This window comes from Salmo salar, chromosome 22 (genome assembly GCF_965601325.2).
Source record: "Salmo salar chromosome 22, fSalSal1, whole genome shotgun sequence".
NCBI classification, from domain to species: Eukaryota; Metazoa; Chordata; class Actinopteri; order Salmoniformes; family Salmonidae; genus Salmo; species Salmo salar.
The window spans coordinates 37,999,921-38,024,561 of record NC_138312.1 but is presented as its reverse complement, the minus strand read 5'-3'; the positions used below and the strand labels follow the sequence as shown (position 1 = coordinate 38,024,561).

General features: G+C 43.6%; 1 protein-coding gene across 1 annotated transcript in view; it reads right to left on the bottom strand.

Annotated features, from left to right (window-relative positions):
• loxl2a (lysyl oxidase-like 2a) overlaps positions 1-24,641 on the bottom strand; it is a 72,262-nt gene that overhangs the window by 22,331 nt on the left and 25,290 nt on the right. Inside the window, exons 4-6 of the mRNA XM_014167933.3 lie at positions 12,711-12,919; positions 11,615-11,831; positions 3,660-3,843 (exon numbers count right to left, since the gene is read on the bottom strand). Of these exons, the coding sequence (XP_014023408.1) occupies positions 3,660-3,843; positions 11,615-11,831; positions 12,711-12,919 (610 nt within the window). The remainder of the gene's footprint in view (positions 1-3,659; positions 3,844-11,614; positions 11,832-12,710; positions 12,920-24,641) is intronic.

Here is a 24,641-nt window from a genome sequence, read left to right as displayed (position 1 = left end):
ATCCCCGATGCTTCTCCCTATTTTTCCCCTGCCCTGCTACAAAGTTTCTCCCTGCAAGCAGTCACTGAGTGCGAGGTGCTAAAGGAGCTCCTTAAACTTTGCCCCCAAAAAACATCTCGGTCAGATGGTTTAGACCCCTTCTTCTTTAAGTTTGCTGCCCCCATCATCGCAAAGCCTATCTCCAACCTATTTAACCTGTCTCCCCATTCTGTGGAGGTTCCCATTGCTTGGAAGGCAGCCACAGTTTGTCCTTTATTTAAAGGGGGAGATCAAGCTGATCCTAACTGTTATAGGCCTATTTTTATTTTGCCCTGTTTATGAAAAGTGTTGGAAAAACCTGTCAATAATCAACTGACTGGCTTTCTTGATGTCTATAGTATTCTCTCGGGTATGCAATCTGGTTTCCGCTCAGGTTATGGATGTGTCACTGCAACCTTAAAGGTCCTCAATGATGTCACCATTGCCCTTAATTCTAAGCAATATTGTGCTGCTATTTTTATTGACCTTGCCAAAGCTTTTGAAACGGTAGACAATTCCATTCTTGTGGGCCGGCTAAGGAGTATTGGTGTCTCTGAGGGGTCTTTGGCCAGGTTTTCTAACTACCTCTCTCAAAGAGTGCAGTGTATAAAGTCAGAACATCTGCTGTCTCAGCCACTGCCTGTCACCAAGGGAGTACCCAAAGACTCAACCCTTTTCAATTTACATCAACAACATAGCTCAGGCAGTAGGAAGCTCTCTCATCCATTTATATGCAGATGATAGTCTTATACTCAGCTGGCCCCTCCACGGATTGTGTGTTAAATGCTCTACAACAAAGCTTTCTTAGTGTCCAACAAGCTTTCTCTACCCTTTACCTTTGTTTTGGAGGTGTTCAGAACAAGGTAATGTGGTTTGGTAAGAAGAATGCCCTTCTTCCCACAGGTGTTATTACTAACTCTGAGGGTTTAGAGCTTGAGATAGTCACCGCATACAAGTACTTGGGAGTATGGCTAGACGGTGCACTGTCCTTCTCTCAGCACATCTCAAAGCTGCAGGCTAAAGTTAAATCTAGACTATCGTTATCGCTCCTCTTTCACCCTAGCTGCCAAACTAACCTTGATTCAGATGACCATCCTACCCATGCTAGATTACGGAGACATCATTTATAGATCGGCAGGTAAGGGTGCTCTCGAGCGGCTAGATGTCCTTTACCATTCGTCAATCAGATTTGCCACCAATGCTCCTTATAGGACACATCACTGCACTCTATACTCCTCTGTAAACTGGTCATCCCTGTATACCTGTCGCAAAACCCTCTTAGGCCTCACTCCCCCCTATCTGAGATATCTACTGCAGCCCTTGTTCTCCACATACAACACCCGTTCTGCCAGTCTGCCAGTCACATTCTGTTAAAGGTCCCCAAAGCACACACATCCCAGCTAGCAACCCAGCTAGCAACTGCAACGAGCTGCAACAAAAACTCAAACTGTGCAGTTTTATCTCAATCTCTTCATTCAAAGACTCAATCATGGACACTCTTACTGACAGTTGTGGCTGCTTTGTATGATGCATTGTTGTCTCCACCTTCTTGACCTTTGTGCTGTTGACTTTGCCCAATAATGTCTGTACCATGTTTTTGTGCTGCTACCATGTTGTGTTGCAACCATGTTGTTGTCATGTTGTGTTGCTACCATGCTGTGTTGTCATGTGTTGCTGCCTTGTTATGTTGTCTTAGGTCTCTCTTTATGTAGTGTTGTGTCTCTCTTGTTGTGATGTGTGTTGTGTCCTATATTTATATAGTATTTATTTTTTTCATCCCAGGCCCCCGTCCCCACAGGAGGCCTTTTGCCTTTCGGTAGGCCGTCATTGTAAATAAGAATTTGTTCTTAACTGACTTGCCTAGTTAAATAAAGGTTAAATAAAAATAAATAAAATAAAAAGAGCGCAACTGGTCCTTGTTTGGGAACACACACACCAAAGCACGCAACAGGCTGACCAATACAAGGGTTGAAAAATTGGTAGCCATCCGGGCAAATTTTAGGCTTTTTGAGCCTGACAACAAGCCATCCTCAACAAGGTTGGAAAGTGACAGTGGAGATGAGGCCTCAGATTCTGATGTTCAAGAGGTGGATATTGAGGAGGTCCAGGGAGAAGACATTGAAGCCTGAGATGAAGACAACCAAAGATTTTGTTTCTAGACTATCATTTTACCGATGTATGTTGAAAACGTCTTTGGAAGATGCGATGGATCATTGGGGATCATTCAATATTCCCTTTCTTTTGTCGTTCAGTGAATTCATCCCATGTGAAGATTTAATTAAAGTTCAATTCGTAACTAAATAGTTTTTTTTATTTCTATTGGAAGGATTTAATAATTTGCAATTATGTCTACTTATGATAATGTAAAAGGTTTATGTTTCTGTCTCCATATGATATGGTAAATATATCTAATGCAAAAAAACATCTACATTTAAATGGTACTAAATTTAATTTGAATATATTTCCGTTAATTCCCATATATTCCCGTTAATTCCCACGGAAAGTTTCCACCTCTCAATATTCCCCAAAATGTGCAAATCTAATCTTAAGTTTTGAAAATGAATTTCGGTTTATTGTTGTAATGACAGGCTACATTTGCGCAGCCATTGTGTGTGCATGTGTGTGCGCAGGGGTCACAAGTTTTGTACCACTGCTTTTGGGTGGGTCGCGGTCATAAAGTTTGAGCACTACTGAGCTAGCGAACAGATTGGTGATTTTCTGTACAGCTATAGGATCGGGTGCGGTGCAAACTTCAAATTGTAGGGAAAGAGGATATCCATAAATATGCAGCTCCAAAAATGTTTGGTGATCAATAATATTAACTGTTTATTTTGAAAGCTCACCAGCAATGGGGCATCAAGCAAGAATTACAAACATAAGCCTATAGGTCTTTTGGTATGAAGCTTGCATTTGGAATTTGTTGTTGAAATGAATTGTTACATAATAAAAAAAAAATACAGACAAAATACTTAAAAGGTCTGTCTGGTAGCCTCAATAAATAGACAAAGATTTGTAGTTGAACAAGTCATTGCATGCATAGATTTCATTTTTGCTCCTAGAATGCACGACTTGGACTTGACTCGAGACTCGACCCGTTCTACTTGGGACTTGACTTGGACGTTGTAACGCAAGATTTTCTTGTGACTCGAATAATAGTGACTTGGTGCCACCTCTGGTTGTCTTTCTAGTCTAAATAATCCATGTGAAAATAATGGATTTTCCACAACAATACATATGATCAGTCCCTTCCTGCTGTTACTGTCTCCAGCATGTGACTGGACAGGAACATTTCTCTGGCAGTGTTTTCTCTGAAAGTAGAGCCAAGGTGGTCTGACACAGACTGACAGCAGAAACACAGTAGAAAAGACAGTATGTTACAGAGTCACTGTGTGGTTATACTGTATCTGAATAGTGGATGATGGCAGCGAGCCAAAAGGCTCTGGTAGATGGTGGTTGGTCTGAGACTAACTGGATGACTATGAATCAATTATTCCATAACAGTTGGTGAATGTTCTTGGTTGGCATGTAGAAGGCATTTACCTGGCAAGGACAGAGAGAGAGAAGGTGAGAGAGAGAGAGAGAGAGAGAGAGAGAGAGAGAGAGAGAGAGAGAAAGAGAGAGAGAGAGAGAGAGAGACCTACCTTGTCCCAGCCTGCCTCCAGCGAGGGCCTCCTTTGCACTCCCGAAGCCCAGTTCTCGACACACCACGGACGCTGCCTTTAGGTTCCAGTTGTCATCACAGACGGTGCCCCATTCGCCGTTCTTCAGCACCTCCACTCGCCCGTCTCCTATGTTGGCCCCACCTCTCAGACGCACCAGGGGTTGCTGCGGAAATAATTCATGGTGCAACAGTTAGGCCTACTGTTACTGAGAAACAATAGTTCACATTCAGTTGACATACTGTTTTGAATAGGTCCAATGAGACATTTACTTTGAGACATCTGTATGTATTCTTTACTGTAGCAGTCCATATCGATTTTGTTAGTAGAACCACAAAGACAAACAATATTGTATTGTTTCATACATTTTGGGCTAATTATGACTTACTATGAGAGAGAGAGGGGGTTTGAGATCAGTGTACTGTATCTATTCTCTCTTTAGTCCAGAGTTCATGACTCATTAGTAAAGTGTTCCAACACAGTGTTCTACAGCTGGGGTCTCTGAGTTTAATCACATGTAAACAGAATGTGCACAATGTAGCTGTGTTTGGAGAAATCTAAGAAGAGGGTAAGGACGTTGGGAGATGAGAAGCAAGCACAGGGAGTAAACATTTAATAAATAACGGACGTGAAACAAAACACGGACAGCATCTGGACAGAGGAAACAAAATGACATTAATGCTGACACGGGGATCAAACTGAAGAACAGACGGATATCGAGGGGGCATGCGCGTAACGATGGTGACAGGTGTGCGTAATGATGGGCAGCCTGGCGCGCTCGAGCACTAGAGAGGGGGAGTGGGAGCAGGCGTGACAGTACCCCCCCCCCCCCCCCCCCCCCCCCCTAGGGGCGGCACCCGGCGTCCCACCTGAGCCTGACGGGCCGGCTGAGGCGTGGGAGCCCGACGAGCCGGCTGAGGCATGATGTGGGGTGGGAGCCTGCCAAGCCAACCGAGGCAAGGAAACCTCTTGAGCCTGATGAGCCAGCTGAGGCACCCCCAGTTCCATCAGCAGCGGCACCCGGACCCAACGTCACCAACCAAAACAAAAAAACAAAACTCCCTGATGCTTCCAATATTGGTGTCAGCATTCTGTAAGGACAGACGCTGGGAGACGAGAAGTAAGAGGGAGTGAACATTTAATAAATAATGGACATGAAACAAAACATGGACAGTGTCTGGACAGGGGCAACAAAACTACATTAATGCTGACATGGGGATCAAACTGAGGAACAGACAGATATAGAGGGGGGAATCAACAAAGTGAAGGAATCCAGGTTAGTCCAATGAAGCGCTGATGCACGTAACAATGGTGACAGGTGTGCGTAATGATGGGCAGCCTGGTGCCTTCGAGCGCCAGAAAGGGGGAGCGGGAGCAGGCGTGACAAAGAGTCGATTTTACATAACATTAAAGAGATTCTCCTGTATTTTTGTATACATTTTAGCCAGTAGTTCTGAAAGTAGCGCTCACAAGCCAAAAGTGGTCCCTGAAAATTGTGTACTATGTCACATACAGTATGTGACCCGTTTCAGGAAACTAGGCGCATGTCGCAAGTCACGACTTCACATGAGAACCGTTTCAACGTAAAACATTTATTTTTAATCAAAATGTGTTTTTTAGCAGAAATGCCTCCTCGAACATGTGAACTTTCATGGGCCTTAATAACAAAATTTGATGCCATTTGGAAATATGAATAAAGTTGTTAAATTATGAGTCTAGTTGGTTTAGCCAAAGAAAAAGTCGGAACCTTTCTGCTAGCCATGATTGGCTAAGATAATGAGTGGGCTGGACATGCCGAGAAATGAGTTTCATATTGGTCTGCAGTGTAGCATCTTGTGTCTATAAAATGAGTTGCTCATTATGCGGACATAATCCTTTCTACTGCAGGTTTTTTCAAAAGAGAACTGCAAATATGTTGCTACTGCTCTCAATAACATTGCTGCCCTGAATTTATCAGGCGTTATCGACAAAGGTCAATGGGAAAAAGTTGAAAGACTACTTCCTGGAGGACGATCGTGCCATGCTAACTCTCTCTGACTCTGAAAAATTAACCAGAAGATGAGGAAATCCCTGATTTAGGTAATAACATTTTAATTGAAAAAGACATTGTAGAGTCTTCTGATGACAGTGATGGGGAAGAAACAGAGATCAACATGTATGAACTGTGTGTAACGTTAGTGATGTTTTCTCAGAATGCCATTTCGCATTGCTAGTTATAGCCTAATGTTAGGTAGCTAAGTAGCAAACATTGATCCTATTTGTTTAACTTTAGCTAGCTATGACAATCAGTTTGTATTGCTAGTACTTTATGGCTTGGGATTATAGTTCATTGTTAGCTAGCTCGCTATTGTTAACGTTACATGTCTAAACAAAAGACCCCAAGTTAAAGCTTGCTGTTAGCTAGCTAACATTAGCTGAGGTTAAATGGCTGGATTGCTAGCTAACATTAGCTTACGTGTATGAACTGTGTAACCTTAGTGATGTTTTCTCAGAATGCCATTTCGCATAGCTAGTTATAACCTAATGTTATCTAGCTAACTAGCTAATATTGAACTTATTTGGTTTAACTTTAGCTAGCAATGACAATCAGTTTGTATTGCTAGTACTCTACGGATTAGGCTTATGGTTCATTATTTAGCTTGCTACACGTCTAAACAAAAGACAACAAGTTAAAGCTTGCTGTTAGCTAGATAACGTAAGATGGCTGGCTAGCTAACATTACGTGTATGAACTGTGTATAGTGATATTTCAGAATACCATTTCGCATCTATTGTATAATAATGCAAAAATATTTGTATCTGGAATTTGTCTTTCAGCATCAGTAGAACACGCCTGACTCCTCCACCAGTCATACAAGGAGAATGTTCTAATGCCTCCCATCAAAAAGAGAGCTGGCCCAAGCAAGCACAGGTTACACCTGAAGCATGAGGACTTGCAGCATGTGGTGAACTCCATCAACAACTACGCAGAGGATAATGCAGAGGTATTACCAGGACGCCACCCAGAACACAAACACTTTGGCGGAAAGCTGCTGTCATCCCATGTGACAAAAGCAGCAGTGTGGCGTCTCTACAAGGAATCGATGACAACACCTGGTATGTAATGCATAAACACGTTTTGATTATTTAATTGACCTCCAACATGATTGGCACTACTTTTATTGATCTTACATGTATTTATGTCTCTGGGGGCCCCTACTGAACCAGAAAACAGTCTGGACCTTCACTTCCTGATCACAGGCCACACCAAGTTTGCCCCCGACTGGTGCTTCGGCCACATCAAGCAGTGCTTCAGAAAGACCAGAGTGAACACTTTGAAATTGTTAGTGTTGTGAAGGTCAGTACTGTGACAGGGGTTAACATATCACAGCTGGTTGGACTGGAGGATGATACGGTGCTGGTGGAAAGCTATGGTTGGCAACAACACCTGACTCCGTACTTCAGGCCACTGCCACAGATCAAGCAGTACCAGCACTTCAGGTGAAAATAATTTTCATTGCATTGTATGAGGATACTCTTCTTATCTAAACTTGGGAGTTAAATTGATGTTGTGCAATTATGTCTTCTGATTAAATTTTATTCCCTGTTTAACAGCTTCGATGCTCTGGAGCCTGGTGTTGTCGCCAAGGAGCGTTCGGACTGTCGGGACCAGGTATCAGCTGCTGCGCATCCTTCCTCCCATAGATGGTCTGCCTGTACAAGCACCACCTGGACTGGACACAGCTAGACAAACTCATTTTTTTTTAGAAGATCAGGGAGTTTTGCAACGAAGAGGCTATGGACATCATATGTCCTAAACCAAAGTCAAGGGCAGGACAGAAACAGGCTCTCCGAATATAGATTCCCTTGTTCATGCGTGGTTCGGCCGGACCAGTCATTAGCACTATCTGCAGTGCCTCTATTCAAATGACTCACACACACCATACTTTGCTGCTACAATTTGTTTTTTATCCTGCTGCTCAGTCACTTTACCCCTGATTGTATGCATATAATTACCTCGTCTATCACTGATATCGTTATTGATATTGTTCTTGTACATACTGCATATTTTATTTATATTGACACTATTTCTTATATCGCTACTATACAAGTAACCATTTGGCAGTACCGTTTACACCTTCTATAGAGATCCATCCACTTTGCAAGATTTAGCAAAATATTGATACAGTTGAAGTCAGAAGTTTACATACACTTAGGTTGGAGTCATTAAAACTCGTTTTTCAACCACTCCACAAACTTCTTGTTAACAAACTATAGTTTTGGTAAGTCGGTTAGGACATCTACTTTGTGCATGAAACAAGTAATTTTTCCAACAATTGTTTACAGACAGATTATTTCACTTATAATTTACGGTATCACCATTCTAGTGGGTCTGAAATTTACATACACTAAGTTGACTATGCCTTTAAACAGCTTGGAAAATTCCAGAAAATGATGTCATGGCTTTAGAAGCTTCTGATAGGCTAATTGACATAATTTGAGTCAATTGGAGGTGTACCTGTGGATGTATTTAAAGGCATACCTTCAAACTCAGTGCCTCTTTGCTTGACATCATGGGAAAATCAAAAGAATCAGCCAAGACCTCAGAAGAAAATTGTAGACCTCCACAAGTCCTTGGGAGAAATTTCTGCTGAAGTCGATGCCTCTCCTTATTCGGGCGGTGTTCGGCAGTCGACGTCGCCGTCGCCGGTCTTCTAGCCATCGTCGATCCATTTTTCCTTTTCCATTTGTTTTGTCTCGTTTTGCCACACACCTGGTTCTCATTTCCCTCATTATGTGTTGTGTATTTAACCCTCTGTTTCCCCCATGTCTTTGTGTGGTATTGTTTATATGTTTTCACGTTAGGCTGGTTGCGCTGGGTTATGTTCAACCCCTATTTGTATTTCATGTTCGTTTGTGACGTGTGCTTTTGGTTCGCCAAATAAAAGGCTCCGTTTTGCTACCAAATATCTGCTCTCTTGCGCCTGACTTCCTACAGCCCTTCACGCATACCTTGACAAGTACGCAAGTATAAACACCTTGGGACCACGCAGCCGTCATACCGCTCAGGAAGGAGACGCGTTCTGTCTCCTAGAGATGAACGTACTTTGGTGCAAAAAGTGAAAATCAATCCCAGAACAACAGCAAAGGACCTTGTGAAGATGCTGGAGGAAACAGGTACAAAAATATCTATAGCCACAGTAAAACGAGTCCTATATCGACCTGAAAGGCCGCTCAGCAAGGAAGAAGCCACTACTCCAAAACCGCCATAAAAAAGCCAGACTACGGTTTGCAACTGCACATGGGGACAAAGATCGTACTTTTTGGAGAAATGTTCTCTGGTCTGATGAAACAAAAATAGAACTGTTTGGCCATAATGACCATCATTGTGGTTGGAGGAAAAAGGGGGATGTTTGCAAGCCGAAGAACACCAACCCAACCGTGAAGCACGGCGGTGGCAGCATGTTGTGGGGGTGCTTTGCTGCAGGAGGGACTGGTGCACTTCAAAAAATAGATGACATCATGAGGAATTGAAAATTATGTGGATCTATTGAAGCAACATCTCAAGACATCAGTCAGGAAGTTAAAGCTTGATCGCAAATGGGTCTTCCAAATGGGCAATGACCCCAAGCATATTTCTAAAGTTGTGGCAAAATGGTTTAAGGACAACAAAGTCAAGGTATTGGAGTGGCCATCACAAAGCCCTGACCTCAATCCTATAGAAAATGTGTGGTCAAAACTTGAAAAGCGTGTGCGAGCAAGGAGGCCTACAAACCTGACTCAGTTACACCAGCTCTGTCAGGAGGAATGGGCCAGAATTCACCCAACTTATTGTAGGAAGCTTGTGGAAGGCTACCCAAAACGTTTGACTCAAGTTAAGCAATTAAAGGCAATGCTACTAAATACTAATTGAGTGTATGTAAGCTTCTGACCCACTGGGAATGTGATGAAAGAAATAAAAGCTGAAATAAATAATTCTCTCTACTATTATTCTGACATTTCACATTCTTAAAATAAAGTGGTGATCCAAACTGACCTAAGACAGGGAATTTTTTATAGGACTAAATGTCAGGAATTGGGAAAAACTGAGTTTAAATGTAGTTTGCTAAGGTGTATGTAAACTTCCGACTTCAACTGTATATAAAATGAATATTGATATGTGTGATCGTAACATTATTTTTTGACATACCACAACAATATCATGTTACTGTATCAAGTGTCCTTAACTTATGTATGGAATACTATGTGATAAGTATGTGTGTAAGTGTATATAAAGTATGCTAATGTAGTGGTGTGAAGGCATTTGGGCAGTGGTGTAAAGTACTTCAGTAAAAACATTTTAAAGTACTACTTAAGTAATTTTGGGGGGTATCTGTACATTACTTTACTATTTATATTTTTGGGCAACTTTTACTTTTACTACATTCTGAAACTAAATAGTGTACTTTTTACTCCATACATTTTCCCTGACACCCAAAAGTACTGATTCAATTTTGACAGAAAAATTGTCCAATTCACACAATTATCAAGAGAACATCCCTGGTCATCCCTACTGCATCTGATCTGGCAGACTCGCTTCGTTTGTAAATTATGTCTGAGTGATGTAGTGTGCCCCTGGCAATGCCGTCTAGTTTAATGTAAGGAATTTGAAATGATTCATACTTTTACTCAAATATGACAATTTAGTACTTTTTCCACCACTGGATGTGGCTGGGGGTCATAGCATTTATTTCACATGACCCATCAATTTAGACAAGTGTGTCTGGGTAAGCGTCATCTAATACTCATTAAATATTTTAATCTGGACACTTTCGGTTTACCTGGAATTTTTCCTTATTGTAGGCTACCACCACTTTTAGTCTTAATCTTTACTATACTACTTTACTTTACTATACTACATGACCTCACATGTGAATCCTTAAAGAGATGGGTGGGGCTGTGTGACAACTAGACCCGTTCCTATAGACCTGGTTGGATACAGACACCGTCCGATCTGAGTGATGGAAGCAGCAGAAAGTCATTTTTTAAGCTACTATAATAGACTAATAGCTGACATAGCTAGGTTATTTATCATCAAATATGAATACATAGTACCTTAGCTAGCTAGGCTAAAAGAGGCTGCAGTGCATGCACTTTCTCATCTTACAGTTACAAATAACAACAACTCCATTCAGAATATTAAGTAGCAGCCCAAATGTTGCCTCTTGGTCATTGTAGCCTATCATTCTCCTTTAAATTTTAATTCTGTCATTTAATTCCATCTTCCATTGATTAGATATCTCCTAACTTTTGCCACACACAGAGGCTGCTTTGATGACTTATAATTGGCCAACAACAACAACAAGCTACACGCGCCACACTCGTAAAAAGCAAGAGCAGCAGCATGAATTATAACATTTCTTTCTCTATTGAAGCAGTCGTGTTCGGATTGGTATGGGCCTTTCTGGACAAGTCACTTAAAATTACACATACCCGAGACCCGTGACAATCATATCAGATCTGACCCAGACCTGTGACATTATTTAGAATTCTGGATCCGGACCCGCTCGGGTCTCAGGTATTCGGGAACAGGTGGATCTATGAAGACCTCTAGGTCATTGGCTTGAACTCGAATTGTTAGGGGGCTGGCCAACTTGGGGGAACATTTTGGGAAAATGGCGCAGCACAGCTTCCAGAAAAACATTCGCTTTCAAACTAGGGATTTCGTGGCTAATTCTACTCATAGATTATGCACGTATGAACAACACATTGACACATCCAACCCAAAGTAGTCGCCAAAGTTCCGAAGCATGTCTTTAACAACTCAGGACTTTCCTAGGGTCTTGTTCTTCATAATTTTTCCTCTTCTGAATGCTTTCAATTTCAATACAAGATACAAGGCCAGAAACAGCTCAAACTGTAGTATTCACATCTCTATCATATCATAAGCACTCTCTCGTTCCAGATGATTTAACCTACCTCCACCCTGTAGGCCTTGCTGAAGCCCTGGGCGTGGCTGGGAGCAAATGCCCGTCCTGGGACACAGCTCACCACTACGGGCATCCCCTTCTCACAGGTGGTGTTCCCCTTCAGCTCCACCTTGCGGCCCAGCTTACAGCCATGCAGGCTGGCCTCGTTCCCCGTGCAGTTCACCCCGAAGTCCCAGTAGTTCTTCTTCCTCCGCTTGGCCAGCAGCCTGAGACAGGAGATCAAGACTTTAAATTGAGTTGATTTGGATTTTGTTGAAGTGCACTAAATTAAAATGGTTATTTTCTCATTTTAGCCTGCTGTGAAAACATGATCTTCTCTACAGTACCTGATGAGTAAACATTATACAAACATCCTTGTTTTTTATAATACATAGAACACTTACAGAAATATTACCCTACGCTTCCTGAATAAAGATGTTGTCCAGTTCAACTTGGGAGTTTTAGACTTTTATTTATTGACAGTTTTAAGAGCAAGGTTGTGCCCATCTGCATCTTGTGCTAAAAGTACAATGGCTTCTGGAATTGGCTAACCCCGCTGTACAGCACATTTTAGGTTAGCTCAACCGTGTTGATAATGAGTATAATCATCTTGTCTGGCGGGTTAATAGAGGTGAGGAGTGCTAATATTAACATTTACTAGCTGACCCTCCTGACTCCTGCTCTCATAGCCTGTAAAAGATGAAGGAACTCAGAAGTCCACAGCTGAAGGAGTGAGTCCATAGTAATGGACTAGTAATAGTAAGGCTGAATGAGTTAGTCCACAGTAATGTACTAGTAATAGTAAGGCTGAATGAGTTAGTCCACAGTAATGGACTAGTAATAGTAAGGCTGAATGAGTTAGTCCACAGTAATGCACTAGTAATATTAAGACTGAATGAGTTAGTCCACAGTAATGTACTAGTAATATTAAGGCTGAATGAGTTAGTCCACTGTAATGTACTAGTAATAGTAAGGCTGAATGAGTTAGTCCACAGTAATGTACTAGTAATAGTAAGGCTGAATGAGTTAGTCCACAGTAATGTACTAGTAATAGTAAGGCTGAATGAGTTAGTCCATAGTAATGAACTAGTAATAGTAAAGCTTACTTGTAGACTTTAGTGTTGTATCCTTTCTCTCCAGGAAAGCCGTACATCCCACAGATGACCCTGTTGTTCATCTCTGTCCACTCTTCGTTACAGATCTGCCTCCACTTCCCCCTGTCCTTCACCTCCAGGTAGCCCTCTGTGATGGGGACCCTCTTACGCTGGGAGGAGATAGCCCGGATACGCACCTCTTCTACCTGGACATTCAGACTCTGCAGATAAAGTGATATACATAGACCCTGGATCACCCACAGTCAAATTCAATCAGTAATTATTTCACATGAAGATTATCAATGAAACACATTTGATTTGCTTCAGGACATAGTATGAAGCCCTTCTTTTTCATTTTTAAGAGCATATTTGCCTTAAAACTGCACTGCTTTAGTTAACCCTATACCAATGTCTGGAATTTGTTTTGCTCTGTCAGCAACGTGACCAGAGAAGTGAGTTCAGGGTGAAGGAACATACATCAACAGATGGACTTCTCAACATGGAGATAACCTTTAACCACACACATCATCAACCTATTTTATAAAAATATTGGGGAAGTTTCTGTTCCTGTAGGCCTATGTTATGCAACTTTTGAGAAAGTAAATAAGACATTGATAATATGAGTGATTGGGACTAGGAGAATGACATGTGCATAATCAATAATTAAATTAATTTATCTTCTCTCAGTCATAATCAATCAGTAAAATACCAAGAGGTGGTGCTGCAAAAACATGTAAAAAGTCATGCTTTTATTCTATCTTGATTGAACATGACAAAAATTATGAATTGCTTGCCCCTTTCACCAAGCTACAATAACAGTCAAAACAAAAGCTGTTGCCTGAAGGCTGAGGCAGGCTGAGTGTGGTCCTCTCCTACCTCCGGTCAATATTAACCCTAACCCTATACTATGGGTCTATAAACCCAACTGGTCAGTATCGGGGTCATGGTCCTCAATTATCCTCCTCTGTCTGTCCTGAGGACCCGTAAAGGAGAGCGGCGTCTTCACCTTTGACCTCTAGGTTGCGTGTGAAGACTGCTCTATGCTCCCTCACGCATCCATGTTATAGACCTCTGACTGTTCAGCCCCCTATTAAAGTCCATACAGCCATAGACCCACAGTCTAACTCCTGGCTGGGCTGTAATGTGCATTGTGGGGACACGAAGTGATGAGTGCCAACCCTTTAACAACTGCTTTGCTAAGCCATGAATGCTGAGCTCAGCCTTTTCTCCAATAACCCAGTCATCTCGCCCCTGGTGAAAGCCAGTCCAACATTTCTGTGTGAAGCCAGAATCCAGAAACATTAGCTTTTAATGAAAATGGGAGTATATTTCCTGGTGTCAGCATCGGGGAATGTTCGGATCCCCTCAACACCAATGTAGCGGTGGAGGGAAAAACGTGACTGAATCAGAGACCCCAGTCACCCGACTACTGATCACAGTGGCGAGAGAGAAGAGAGAAGACAGTCTTTCATAAATGTAATCACGACAGTCACGGTATGACTGTGAGTTTCCATCAGAACAGTAGAGCAAGGCAGGGTGAGTGAGGTCATGTTGTCATGGGCAGAGGGCCTTGAAAGGACTCGGAGGTTCTAGCCGCAAAGTGGGCAAGGATTCTCTCTAACTTAAAACTGTCTCATCAAATAAATTATGAAAAATATTAATAATATTCCACCCATGTGGCCACTAGAGGGCGATTTGATCATTTGACTGCATGAAAGGGGTCCGAATGTAGAAATCATGCTTATCAAATATGGGAACTTAATTTTGGGAAGTTTCAGACACTAATGTCTCAAAACTACTGACCTTTATAAATCACAAGATTTACATGATTTCACCGACAGACATGGTCACCCTGTTTCTAGCAGAATGTTTATGTATTTATTTCTGTTATTTCTTAAGTTATTTCCTCAGAACGTTTCTTATATTATTACCTACAGCTGGAAAGATCTGTGGTCATTTACCAGAAATTCAAGCAGAAATTTGACTTCCCTGACCTGGATCCTTTGTTTAAACTTCGCGAGGCAGCTATATTTATCTCGGGGGCTGCACCAAAACGCAGACACCATAGAAGAGGTAGAAGGAGTGTGGCCCTAGTCAGACTCAGGCGGCATGCATACCATCCACCGCTTCCGAGTATATTACTTGCTAACGTTCAGTCCCTGGACAATAAAATAGACGAGCTCAGGGTGAGGATCTCCTTCCAGAGAGACATCAGGGACTGTGACATACTCTGTTTCACAGAATCATGGCTCTCTCTGGATATATTATCCCTATCCATTCAGCCAGTGGGGTTCTCTGTCCATCGTGCGGACAGGAAGAACTCTCCGGGAAAAAGAAAGGTGGAGGGGTTTGTTACATGATTACTGCGACGTCTCTTAAGGAACTACACTGGACTATGTCCAAACTAGAAACCGCATATCCTGACGCCGCATTTACTGTAGCTAGGGACTTTAATAAAGGACATCTGAGGAAAACACTACCGAAATTCTATTAACACATCTCCTGTGCTACAAGCGCAACACAGACCCTGGATCATTGCTACTCTCCCTACTGGGGCGGCTACAAGGCCTTCCCAAGCCCTCTCTTCAGCAAATCAGATCACGCCTCCATTCTGCTCCTCCCCACCTATAGGCAGAAACTTAAACAGCACGCTCCCATGGCAAGGACGTTGGTCTCCCCAATCATTTGTTTTGATCTTGTGGATGGGGAAATGTTCAGGGTCACCCCAGAGAATAGAATCAAAGTGCATAGAGAATGTTGTTCCCACTGTGGCGAATAGAACTTATCCAAACCAAAAACTGTAGATAGATGGCAGCATTCGGGCAAAACTGAAAGTGTGAACCACCGCATTTAACTATGGCAAGGTGACTAGGAACATGAACGTGTAAAACAGACCAGCTATGACATCCGTAAGGCAATCAAAGAGGATGACTATTGCCTGGTAGCACTCACTTCTGTCATAATGAAGTGCTTTGAGAGGCTAGTTGTGGACCGTATCACCTTTGCATATCGCCCCAACAGATGGACGCAATCGCCATTGTACTGCACACTGCCTTATCCCACCTCGACTCCACCTCAGCCTTCAACACCATAGTGCCCTCCAAGCTCATCACTAAGCTCAGGGCCCTGGGTCTGAACCCTTCCCTGTGCAACTGGGTCCTGGACTTCCTGATGGGCCGACCCCTAGTGGTGAAGGTAGGCAAAAACACCTCCGCCTCTCTGATCCTCAACACAGGCCCCACGGGGATGAGTGCTCAGTCCCCTCCTGTACTCCCTGTTCACACATGACTAGAGCTATTGCGGTGACCATATTACTGCCGTGATCGTTGTGTCACGGTAATCTCCTCTTATGCACTGTGGACATGTGATAGTACACAACTCGCTAATGACCATCAGGTCGCTAATGGCCTGGTACTCAGGGCTCTATTGACCCTCTAACAACTTTGATATCAATGCAAATGTAATCGAAAATCACATCAAACACTTATCATTAAAACAGTATCATGCTTTTATAATTCACCTCACCGTGATTGATCAATTTGAAGAAAGAAGTTCAACAACAGGTTGAAAGTGAGTGGAAAACATGGTGGTTGTGAATGTTGTTTCAAAGCCTAACACAACAAAATGGACAGTGCTTTCTAAGGTGATTCAAAACACCCATAGGCATATTATAGCGTAAGCATACATATTGACCTATATATGAGCCCAAGCCCCAAAAAAACCCTGAATTAAAATAATGATTGTGCCATTATACAATACATAGCCTACCGCATATTACGCATGGCAGAAAAACATTTGTAAAAATTGTTTAAGGTGTATTTGGTACATAATTGGTCTAAACAATTTATAGTAATCGCCTTTGAGTGTGGACTGTATTATTATGCATATTGCAAGGACTGGTTACCTTGTGATACACTCCAAACTTTCTATCCATGAGCCTGGGAGAGAACGTATAGGCTTAACCGATGCTGTTGGTTTATTGATTGTACAGGGCTGTTTACAGAGTTAGCCTACAATTATAGTGATTTTGAATAACCTAGTAATACGGCATTTTTTATATTTATGGTGTTAAGAATGAACAAAAATTCAGGTGACAAGACCAGACTTGAATGCAACACTTAACTAGCTGCCTTGAACGTAACTCCCTACTAACTCAACAAGCACCAGCTGCTACTAACTCCCAATCAGCTTCCAAGCCCGTTGCAACACTTTAACTAGCTGCCGTGAACAACGCTCCTCAACAGCATCAGCTGCAGCTCATTGTTAATCAGCCTACACATCTGTCCTCACTCTCCTTTATCACCCTTGCCACCCTACCTGACCAATCTAACATTCCTCCTGTGTTCTGCAGTGCATGTCGCGTTGCACGACACTGTGCGGTACTAGCCTTATTACGGTTTTTATCTCTCCTCCTTCTATCTAGTATCTCTTAGGTTCTTCCAAGGATCTCCCGGGGGGATTATCATCACCACAGCAGCCTAAGTACCACGGCCTGATGATGTCTACCTGAAACTCCAAGCCAAACTCTACAGAGTCCACCCCACGGATCCTTCATCTGCAGCCTTCAGCTTCCTCTTGCCCATTCTCATTCGCCTCCTGAATCCTTCTCACATCCATTCCATTTCTTCAATAAATATTCTAAACCTATTTCAATATCTGGTGCTTAAAACATGGGAATCATAACTAATAGGCTGACATCTTTAACTACAGAATATCTGTCACATCCTGACCCTAGTAAGATGTAATTTTCTATAGTAGTGTAGGGCATGGCGTGACGGGGTGTTTTTGGTTTGTCTATGTTTTCTATTTCTATGTTTAGGTTCTAGTTTGTCTATTTCTATGTTGGGATTGTTTGGGGTTGATCTATAATTGGAGGCAGCTGATCCTCATTGCCTCTGATTAGAGATCATATTTAAGTAGGGGTTTTTCTCATTGTGGTTTGTGGGTTATTGTCTTGTGAGTATGTTTGCTCCTCCTGTGTCACGGTTTGTTGTTTTTCTATTTTCAAGTTATTTATGTATTGCATTAAGTTTCACGTTTAAATAAATATGTGGAACTACGAAAATGCTGCATCTTGGTCCGCTCCTTTAAACAACCGTAACAATATCTCACCACTGTGCGTTTCCGTCACCTCTCTCTCCTTCATTCCTTTCTCGAGAGCACTGAGCGGGGCTGTCAACAGTTTAATGAAATATGTTTTCTTGTTAAAACATGTTACTATTGATGTTCCCGAACAGATTTTACTTGATTTCCCAAATTAAGCACTGGGTAGCTGCAGGAACAGGGTTGGAGAGCCAAACAGTGGTTGATGCATGGAGTGAAATAACTGGAGTAGCTTACCCAGCATGACTGAAAAAAACGAACCAGCGGGATTGCGGCCTACCTTTGATATTCGAGTGCATACAGATGACATGTATTTTTCCCCTGCCTCTGGTCCATTATCAAATGGGCAGGAACATTCTAAATTGAAATACATTATACTAAAGACAACATTAAATTGAGAATAGTCTGATGGGTGAAAATATGATCCCTTGATGAGAGAACAGCTTATAGTCGCATCATGCAGCCATATATGTTTTGAGTTAAAGACATTCTAAGGCTTTTTTCATTCAAAACTAAAATTGCCAAATAACTAAATCTAGTGTATAGGATTTGTTTCAAATCATCTCTTTTTACATTACATTTACATTTAAGTCATTTAGCAGACGCTCTTATCCAGAGCGACTTACAAATTGGTGCATTCACCTTATGATATCCAGTGGAACAACCACTTTACAATAGTGCATCTAAATCTTTTAAGGGGGGGGGTTAGAAGGATTACTTTATCCTATCCTAGGTATTCCTTAAAGAGGTGGGGAAAAAAAGGGGTTAAAAGAGCTTAAAGAGGTTACACTCAACAGCTACTTCATATGCACACTTGCTCTGGAATGGGAAAATGATCCTTTCTATTTTATTCAGTTAAGTTCAATTATATTCTTCTTGCTATAAAATCCAATAATATAAAATAATGGCACGGGACTTATAAGCATATCTTGTTTACTAAATGAACCTAGGCTGCAGTCATTTTAGTCAATAAGATTTTTGCAACGTAAGCTTAACTTTCTGAACATTCGAGACGTGTAGTCCACTTGTCATTCCAATCTCCTTTGCATTAGCGTAGCCTCTTCTGTAGCCTGTCAACTATGTGTCTGTCTATCCCTGTTCTCTCCCCTCTGCACAGGCCATACAAACGCTTCACACCGCGTGGCCGCTGCCACTCTAACCTGGTGGTCCCAGCGCGCACAACCCACGTGGAGTTCCAGGTCTCTGGCAGCCTCTGGAACTGCCGGTCTGCGGCCAACAAGGCAGAGTTCATCTCAGCCTATGCTACCCTCCAGTCCCTCGACTTCTTGGCGCTGACGGAAACATGGATTACCACAGATAACACTGCTACTCCTACTGCTCTCTCCTCGTCTGACCACGTGTTCTCGCATACCCCGAGAGCATCTGGCCAGCGGGGTGGTGGCACTGGAATCCTCATCTCTCCCAAGTGGACATTCTCTCTTTCTCCCCTGACCCATCTGTCTATCTCCTCCTTTGAATTCCATGCTGTCACAGTTACCAGCCCATTCAAGCTTAACATCCTTATCATTTATCGCCCTCCAGGTTCCCTTGGAGAGTTCATCAATGAGCTTGATGCCTTGATAAGTTCCTTTCCTGAGGATGGCTCACCTCTCACAGTTCTGGGTGACTTTAACCTCCCCACGTCTACCTTTGACTCATTCCTCTCTGCCTCCTTCTTTCCACTCCTCTCCTCTTTTGACCTCACCCTCTCACCTTCCCCCCCACTCACAAGGCAGGCAATACGCTTGACCTCATCTTTACTAGATGCTGTTCTTCCACTAATCTCACTGCAACTCCCCTCCAAGTCTCCGACCACTACCTTGTATCCTTTTCCCTCTCGCTCTCCTCCAACACTTCTCACTCTGCCCCTACTCGGATGGTATTGCGCCGTCGCAACCTTCGCTCTCTCTCTCCCGCTACTCTCTCCTCTTCCATCCTATCGTCTCTTCCCTCTGCTCAAACCTGCTCAAACCTTCTCCAACCTATCTCCTGATTCTGCCTCCTCAACCCTCCTCTCCCTTTCTGCATCCTTTGACTCTCTATGTCCCCTATCCTCCAGGCTGGCTCGGTCCTCCCCTCCTGCTCCGTGGCTCGACGACTCATTGCGAGCTCACAGAACAGGGCTCCGGGCAGCCGAGCGGAAATGGAGGAAAACTCGCCTCCCTGCGGACCTGGCATCCTTTCACTCCCTCCTCTCTACATTTTCCACTTCTGTTTCTGCTGCTAAAGCCACTTTCTACCACTCTAAATTCCAAGCATCTGCCTCTAACCCTAGGAAGCTCTTTGCCACCTTCTTCTCCCTCCTGAATCCTCCACCTCCCCCTCCCTCTCTGCGGATGACTTCGTCAACCATTTTGAAAAGAAGGTTAACCTCTCTGAAATCATCCCACCTACGCAACAGCCAGTGTAATCCTGTGGCGCGATTTTCAAATACCTTAGAAATGCTATTACTTCAATTTCTCAAACATATGACTATTTTACACCATTTTAAAGACAAGACTCTCTTTAATCTAACCACACTGTCCAATTTCAAAAAGGCTTTACAACGAAAGCAAAACATTAGATTATGTCAGCAGAGTACCCAGCCAGAAATAATCAGACACCCATTTTTCAAGCTAGCATATAATGTCACAAAAACCCAGAAGACAGCTAAATGCAGCACTAACCTTTGATGATCTTCATCAGATGACACACCTAGGACATTATGTTATACAATACATGCATGTTTTGTTCAATCAAGTTCATATTTATATCAAAAACCAGCTTTTTACATTAGCATGTGACGTTCAGAACTAGCATACCCCCCGCAAACCTCCGGTGAATGTACTAAATTACTCACGATAAACGTTCACAAAAAAACATAACAATTATTTTAAGAATTATAGATACAGAACTCCTTTGTGCAATCGAGGTGTCCGATTTTAAAATAGCTTTTCGGTGAAAGCACATTTTGCAATATTCTCAGTAGATAGCCCAGCCATCACGGCTAGACACCCACCAAGTTTAGCCCTGACCAAAGTCAGATTTACTATTACAAAAGTTTGATTACCTTTGATGTTCTTCGTCAGAATGCACTCCCAGGACTGCTACTTCAATAACAAATGTTGGTTTGGTCCAAAATAATCCATCGTTATATCCAAATAGCGGCGTTTTGTTAGTGCGTTCAAGACACTATCCGAAGTGTAAATAAGGGTCACGAGCATGGCGCAATTCGTGACAAAAAATTTGTAAATATTCCATTACCGTACTTCGAAGCATGTCAACCGCTGTTTAAAATCCATTTTTATGCCATTTTTCTCGTAAAAAAGCGATAATATTCCGACCGGGAATCTGCGTTTAGGTAAACAGAGGAAAGAAAACAAAGCATTCTGTCGACGCGGACACGCGCCTGAGTCTCACAGTACTGTAACCAGCCACTACCCAAACGCGCTACTTTTTTTCAGCCAGAGCCTGCAAAGCCACGATTCTGCTTTTTGCCGCCTTCTGAGAGCCTATGGGAGCCGTAGGAAGTGTCACGTTATAGCAGAGATCCTCAGTCTTCAATAAACAGAGGCAAGAAGAACGACACCTTGTCAGACAGGCCACTTCCTGCATGAAATCTTCTCAGGTTTTTGCCTGCCATATGAGTTCTGTTATACTCACAGACACCATTCAAACAGTTTTAGAAACTTTAGGGTGTTTTCTATCCAAAGCCAATAATTATATGCATATTCTAGTTACTGGGCAGGAGTAGTAACCAGATTAAATCGGGTACGTTTTTTATCCAGCCGTGTCAATACTGCCCCCTAGCCCTAACAGGTTAACGACATCCGCTCCTCGTTTGTTAAGTCAAACGACACCGCTGGTCCTGCTCACGTTGCCCTACCCTATGCTTTGACCTCTTTCTCCCCTCTCTCTCCAGATGAAATCTTGCGACTTGTGACGGCCGGCCGCCCAACAACCTGCCCGCTTGACCCTATCCCCTCCTCTCTCCTCCAGACCATTTCCGGAGACCTTCTCCCTTATCTCACCTCGTTCATCAACTCATCCTTGACCACTGGATACGTCCCTTCTGTCCTCAAGAGAGCGAGAGTTGCACCCCTTCTCAAAAAACCTACACTCGATCCCTCCGATGTCAACAACTACAGACCAGTTTCCCTTCTTTCTTTTCTCTCCAAAACTCTTGAGCGTGCCGTCCTTGGCCAGCTCTCTTGATATCTCTCTCAGAATGACCTTCTTGATCCAAATCAGTCAGGTTTCAAGACTGGTCATTCAACTGAGACTGCTCTTCTCTGTGTCACGGAGGCTCTCCGCACTGCTAAAGCTAACTCTCTCTCCTCTGCTCTCATCCTTTTAGACCTATCTGCTGCCTTTGATACTGTGAACCACCAGATCCTCCTCTCCACCCTCTCCGAGTTGGGCATCTCGGGCGCGGCCCACGCATGGATTGCGTCCTACCTGACAGGTCGCTCCTACCAGGTGGCGTGGCGAGAATCTGTCTCCGCACCACGTGCTCTCACCACCGGTGTCCCCCAGGGCTCTGTTCTAGGCCCTCTCCTATTCTCGCTATACACCAAGTCACTTGGCTCTGTCATATCCTCACATAGTCTCTCCTATCATTGCTATGCAGATGACACACAATTAATCTTCTCCTTTCCCCCTTCTGATAACCAGGTGGCAAATTGCATCTCTGCATGTCTGGCAGACATATCAGTGTGGATGACGGATCACCACCTCAAGCTGAACCTCGGCAAGACGGAGCTGCTTTTCCTCCCGGGGAAGGACTGCCCGTTCCATGAGCTCGCCATCCATTGTGTCCTCCTCCCAGAGTGCTAAGAACCTTGGCGTGACCCTGGACAACACCCTGTCGTTCTCCACTAACCTCAAGGCGGTGACCCAATCCTGTAGGTTCATGCTCTACAACATTCGCAGAGTACGACCCTGCCTCACACAGGAAGCGGCGCAGGTCCTAATCCAGGCACTTGTCATCTCCCGTCTGGATTACTGCAACTCGCTGTTGGCTGGGCTCCCTGCCTGTGCCATTAAACCCCTACAACTCATCCAGAACGCCGCAGCCCATCTGGTGTTCAACCTTCCCAAGTTCTCTCACATCACCCCGCTCCTCCACTCTCTCCACTGGCTTCCAGTTGAAGCTCGCATCCGCTACAAGACCATGGTGCTTGCCTACGGAGCCGTGAGGGGAACGGCACCTCCGTACCTTCAGGCTCTGATCAGTCCCTACACCCAAACGAGGGCACTGCGCTCATCCACCTCTGGCCTGCTGGCCCCCCTACCTCTGAGGAAGCACAGTTCCCGCTCAGCCCAGACAAAACTGTTCGCTGCTCTGGCACCCCTATGGTGGAACAAGCTCCCTCACGACGCCAGGACAGCGGAGTCAATCACCACCTTCCGGAGACACCTGAAACCCCACCTCTTTAAGGAATACCCAAAAAAGATTTAGATGCACTATTGTAAAGTGGTTGTTCCACTGGATATCATAAGGTGAATGCACCTATTTGTAAGTCGCTCTGGATAAGAGCGTCTGCTAAATGACTTAAATGTAAAGATAACATATTCTGTTCTTCTGGAATACACTTTCTTCATGTTTCTTTAGACCCACTTAAAATGAATAATGGATTTATTGTGTTAAAATGTATTTATTATACTTAATGTTTTTAGATGTTCCAAAGGCGCGCATCAGCGGCTTGTATGTGGCTTGTATGGGTGGAGGCCTGGAGATTATAAATGTGTTTATGTTATTTAACAGTCAATTACCGTGAGACCGGCAGTCTTTTGCATGACAATAACCAGCTAACAAAACGTTATGACCGCCACAGCCCTACCCATGACCGTATGGCCATGCATCTTCAACTCAATCATCAAGTTTGCTGAAGAGGCCTCCCGGGTGGCGCAGTGGTCTAAGGCACTGCATCGCAGTGCTAGCTGTGCCACTAGAGATTCTGGGTTCGTTCCCAGGCTCGGTCGCAGACAGTCACGACCGGGAGGCCCATGGGGCGACGCACAATTGGCCCAGCGTCGTCCGGGTTAGGGAGGGTTTGGCTGGCAGGGATATCCTTGTCTCATCGTGCACTAGCGACTCCTGTGTTGGGCTGGGTGCAGTGCACGCTGACCAGGTCGCCAGGTGTACGGTGTTTCCTCCGACACATTGGTGCGGCTGGCTTCTGGGTTGGTAGTCCCGTGTGGCTCAGTTGGTAGTGTTTGCAACGCCAGGGTTGTGGGTTCGATTCCCACGGGGGACCAGTACGGAGAAAAAATTTATGAAATGTATGCATTCACTACTGTAAGTCGCTCTGGATAAGAGCGTCTGCTAAATGACTAAAATGTAATGTAAATGTTGGATGTGCATTGTGTCAAGAAGCAGTGCGGCTAGGTTGGGTTGTGTTCTGGAGGACGCATGGCTCTCAACCTTCGCCTCTCCCGAGTCCGTACGGGAGTTGCAGCGATGAGACAAGACTGTAACTACTACCAATTGGATACCATGAAATTGGGGAGAAAAAAGGGGTACATTTTTTTTTTTTGCACAACAGTTACCAACAACGATGAGACAGCATCCAGGGAGGAGGTCAGAGCCATGAGAGCCAGAGCGAAACCAAGATGTGGTTAAATGCTTAAAATGAGATAGTTATTTGCCATAACTAAAACATATGTATGTGTTTGTGGGTGGGTGGGTGGGAGGGATGGAGTTCCTGAACTGACCTTTCACCGCTAGGGGCCTAACAAGCCGGCTTGTATGATTCATCCTAAGACTGTTCACTAATATAAATCTTACAATTACAGTGCCTTCAGAAAGTATTCGTACCCCTTGACTTATTGCACATTTTGGTGTGTTACAGCATGAAT